Below are 4,147 nucleotides of genomic sequence, written 5' to 3'. Positions count from 1 at the left end.
ATCTGGACGAGTCCATTATGGTCTACAGTGGTGAAAGGGTTAAACAAATACAGATTAAAACAAATCAAGGTACATTACATTATAAAATTTTATCACATTTTTCCACATGTATACACTTGGTACATAAAAGAAGGCTCTTCTAATTATTTTAAGTAGCCCTCATGTACTCTCTGCAACACTTTTATCTATCATATACAATTAGAGGTCCACAGACCTTAGTGTCTTCTATTATTAGCACCATCTACCAATTATTAAGTCAACTCAAAGCTCCCCAAGGCATCAGGACCCTACACTTTGAATCTCTGGCATGCTTGAATAACTTGATTGTTCCTTGATCTGAAGAAGTTCTTATTTTTTGAAAATTTTAACTTTGACCCCTGTAGGATCAAGACCCCCCCCCCATCCCACACACACATAATTTGATACCCCCATTCCCTTTATGATGATTACTGCAAAGCTTGGATGAATTCCATCAATACGTTTATTGACAAAAGGTATATATAGTAGGAAAAGTGGAAAGTTTACCGACACAACACACGAAGGAGAACAACAGACAAAAACAAATCAGAATTAGTTACTTGTGCCATTAGCCTGTTACCTGAGAGTACAACATGTGTATCACTCTGTTGTTTAAACCAACGAGTCCCAGATGTCTCTGTTTACTAACCATCAGCTGGTGTGTCATCATCGGTTAAACACTCCTTGACAACTTCAACTTCAGTTATACCCAAATCTTTGCCTGTGGGTCCAGTGGTACAAGATGCTGATGATGAGCTTGAGGCAGCTGCATCAATCTCAGGATTCTTGGTACTAGATTCCCCAACATAAGACAAAGATTGTTCATCTACACATCCTGCTAAAGTTTCTTTCTCTAAAAATTTTTGCACTTTGGCTATTTCATCAGTCCCCGATGTGGATGGAGATGGAGTGCTTGGCTCTGAAAATGAAGGAAGTCATTTTACATTAGTTAGCTGGACATCATTTCAATTTGAACATGAATTTTCATTTAACTAAAACTTGCAAATTAAACCTAGCATAAAATCTTTTTTTGTCATTATTTAAAAGGAAATATTTCAGGACTAAAGTTTGCCTTGGTCTAGGGACAGAACCCATAACCTTCCTCGCTTAGGTGAATGCTCAATACCATTGGTCACCTCTTAAGATCATGCAGTGAGTAAAAGTAGGTATACTTTTTCTCAATTCCCTATCAGCAGGAGTGCTAAATTATATAATTTATGACTTCTTTACTGGTATAAGAATGTTTAAAACAAAGATAATATAATCTCCATCATTTTCAAATCATTTCAGTTCTAATATACCACTATATTTTGAATGTTCTGATATGTTTATGAAAAGATCCCAATTGTTACTACAGTTGTGTATATTATACCAACTTGCATAAGCTGCCCAGATTCCCCTTGGTTTTGGTGGTTGTAAGGACTTTTCAATCTCTTCCTGAATTTCGGATACTTCAAATGTCAGTTCATTCAACTTGTTCTTTTCTTCCAGCTAGAAAGTAAATGCATACAAAATCACTAACTAGTCTTTTAAAATAATTAATGTTACTAATTTTTTTATCATCAACCAGAATGCCATCAAATTTGCACATGCTGAATTTACGTTTATAAGATTTTTAGGTAGTAATACTTGATCAGAAATTGTAAGGCTATATTGCAGATTCAATTTACCCTGTGTGTAATTTTCAATGCATCATTAAAATATATTCAAGTACCTGTGCATTGAGTTTAGCTTGTTGTGCTCGCTTCTTGCCTTCTGTGAAGGATGGGGGATCATGTTCAGCTTCCAGGTCGATGTTCTGGAACTCTTCAATAGTTAACTGACTAGAGGGGGTGTCTTGGAACTCGGCAAGTCTGTAGAAACAAGCCAGTTTATGTCGTAACTATGTTAGCCATCATTAAATGTAAGAGAAAAAAAAATAAGCAGTGACATACATGTAATACACTATATCAAGCGAAAGTTACTGAAAGGGTAAAAATATTGAAAAATTGCGTTTTTCAAATCAGACACCAGGTAAGTTATCATTCAAATCTTTTCTTGAGTTAATAACTTTCCTTTATTAGTCTTGATTTGAAGAATTTCTTACAATTAAAAACTGCAACAAGTCATAAATGTGTTATATTGGGGCCATCAATCTTTACTGCTTATATAGTTTCCATTAATGTCTTGTTTTTTGTCGGGTATACACTGTACCAGGAAATGTGACAAGATACATTGTAACAAAACATTAAGACAACAACAGTAAAGTTAAACCATCCAGTTCATGAGAGTAAACGGTAAAAAAGTCAAAGAAGGAAACAGTTAACTGTCAAAATCTCACCTTTTCCTGATTGTTGTGTCACACACTTTCACAACCTTAATGATATCTTTGACACTTCTGTTAAAGTTGGACATTCTTGCTGCCACTAGTAAAGCTGGGGAACACATCAATAAAGACATCATGTATATTAGGATATGGCGTTACCTTGACAGGCACAACAAAAACAAAAACGGTACTGCAGAAATTTTACACACCCAAAAAGCATTCAAATAGTTTAACATTGAGATAATATTTTTTAAATGTATTAAAGAAATACATCTCTGAAGTTCGGTAATTATTATCAAGTACCTGCACCACAAAGTCCCGAAGGTCGGCGACCTGTATGCATCCAGTCTCTTTTCATCCGCTGGACAAGTCGTAGAGCTATCATAGAGACATCGTGGGTCTTATCCTCAAACTCTAATTTGTGTGCAAATCTCTGTATGTACAGGCAAGGATCTGGCAAGTAAAGCATTGTATGATTAGTTACACCAGAAGTAGACAGGACATTTGATAGTTTCATTCAAAACACAATAATACACCACACAGAGCATTACAATATATATGTATCATATGACATAAGCCAAAACAAACACTAAGAGATCATGTGACCTTGACAGTTCACATCTGATATTATCAAAATGTATATACAGAGCTAGTAGTGTGTCAACTTGTAAGGTTGGATTCCCACATACAGCAGCAGATTAATGTACTTGTGTCATTGAGAAAGACATTTAACCTTTGTTATTCCACTCCACCTGCTTGCAGTTTCTGTGCTGCAGTAAGCTGATAAAACCTGACACATACAATTAAGCAGAATTGAATATCTACACCTGTATAACCCCTTGCCCACACAGCCATACCCTCACATGTAGAGGCACAAAGGGGGGCCAAGATGAACATGAGTAGGTAAGGTTCATCACAAGTTTTCCTAACTGATTTTCTAAAAAGGGATTTTGAAGATAATTTGACAAAAATAAACAAGTGGACACATTCAGTACCATGCCAGAGGGCATACAGGTTTCCACCTAACATTTTGATTACCTTTACCTTGATGATGTTTTAGAAAGTTATAAATATAATGCATGTACAAATGACATTGAACAGCTTAATATGAATATAAAAGTCATGTTTTTGAAAAAAACATCAGACAGGCAGATTTAGTGAAGCTTTATTTTTCTTAAATGCAGTTAATCAAGGAACTGTTGATACAACTCTCCACATTACAAATTTTCATGGTAAAATAGCCAAGGTATGCTGTCGAAACCTGAGATACAAAAAATTCAGTAATTAAGGTCAAGGTCATAAGTCAAATTGAGGTCACTGACAACATTTTGGGATGCGACACACTGCCTTTCCATAATGTACATATAACAAAGGTTGCCTATTCATAAAACAGTGGCTGAGTTATACTCAAGAAACAATTTTTGAGTACTTGAGGTCAAGGTCAAAGGTAAAATTTAGGTCAATGTGACCTTGTTTTTAAATGTGACACACGGCCTCAAATTTTAATGATATACAAAGTTGGATGCCAATTCATATTAAGCAGTGGCTGAGATTTGCTCTGAAAGTCGTTATTTGAGTACTTGAGGTCAAGGTCACAGGTAAAATTTAGGTCAATGTAACCATTTTCTAGGATGTGACATATTACTGCTAGCTCCCAATGATGTACTTACATACAAAGTAAAGTGATGCCCATTCATGAAAAACAGCAGCTGAGAACTGTTCTAGAAGCAATTATTGGAGTAGTTTAGGTCAAGGTCAATCTGACCTTGTTCTATAATGTGACATGCGACCTTCTCATGATGTACCTATATACAAAGTTTGATG

The 4,147-nt window shown here is 35.5% G+C and overlaps 1 protein-coding gene across 1 annotated transcript; it reads right to left on the bottom strand.

Annotated features, from left to right (window-relative positions):
* Positions 1-647: 647 nt before the first annotated feature.
* On the bottom strand, positions 648-4,140 carry LOC110444654 (transcription factor IIIB 90 kDa subunit-like). Its single transcript, XM_021489016.1, has 6 exons — positions 4,129-4,140; positions 2,627-2,776; positions 2,339-2,432; positions 1,733-1,871; positions 1,395-1,509; positions 648-937 (listed from the first exon to the last, which is right to left on the bottom strand). The coding sequence occupies exons 2-6, from the start codon at positions 2,706-2,708 to the stop codon at positions 663-665; spliced, it is 705 nt and encodes a 234-aa protein (XP_021344691.1). The 5' UTR covers positions 2,709-2,776; positions 4,129-4,140; the 3' UTR covers positions 648-662.
* Between the last annotated feature and the right edge of the window lie 7 nt (positions 4,141-4,147).

This window comes from Mizuhopecten yessoensis, unplaced genomic scaffold (genome assembly GCF_002113885.1).
Source record: "Mizuhopecten yessoensis strain PY_sf001 unplaced genomic scaffold, ASM211388v2 hete_36157808, whole genome shotgun sequence".
NCBI classification, from domain to species: domain Eukaryota; kingdom Metazoa; phylum Mollusca; class Bivalvia; order Pectinida; family Pectinidae; genus Mizuhopecten; species Mizuhopecten yessoensis.
The sequence above is the reverse complement of the archived record's forward strand: the minus strand, read 5'-3'. Positions and strand labels throughout refer to the sequence as shown.

Bases quoted from the DNA above. Each gene is read 5' to 3' on its own strand.
- LOC110444654 (XM_021489016.1), bottom strand. From the start codon at position 2,708: ATGATAGCTCTACGACTTGTCCAGCGGATGAAAAGAGACTGGATGCAT. The intron at 2,433-2,626 runs GTACTTGATAAT...TGTGTTCCCCAG, and splicing joins TTCGGGACTTTGTGGTGCAG to CTTTACTAGTGGCAGCAAGA. The intron at 1,872-2,338 runs GTGAGATTTTGA...TTGTTTCTACAG, and splicing joins GACACAACAATCAGGAAAAG to ACTTGCCGAGTTCCAAGACA.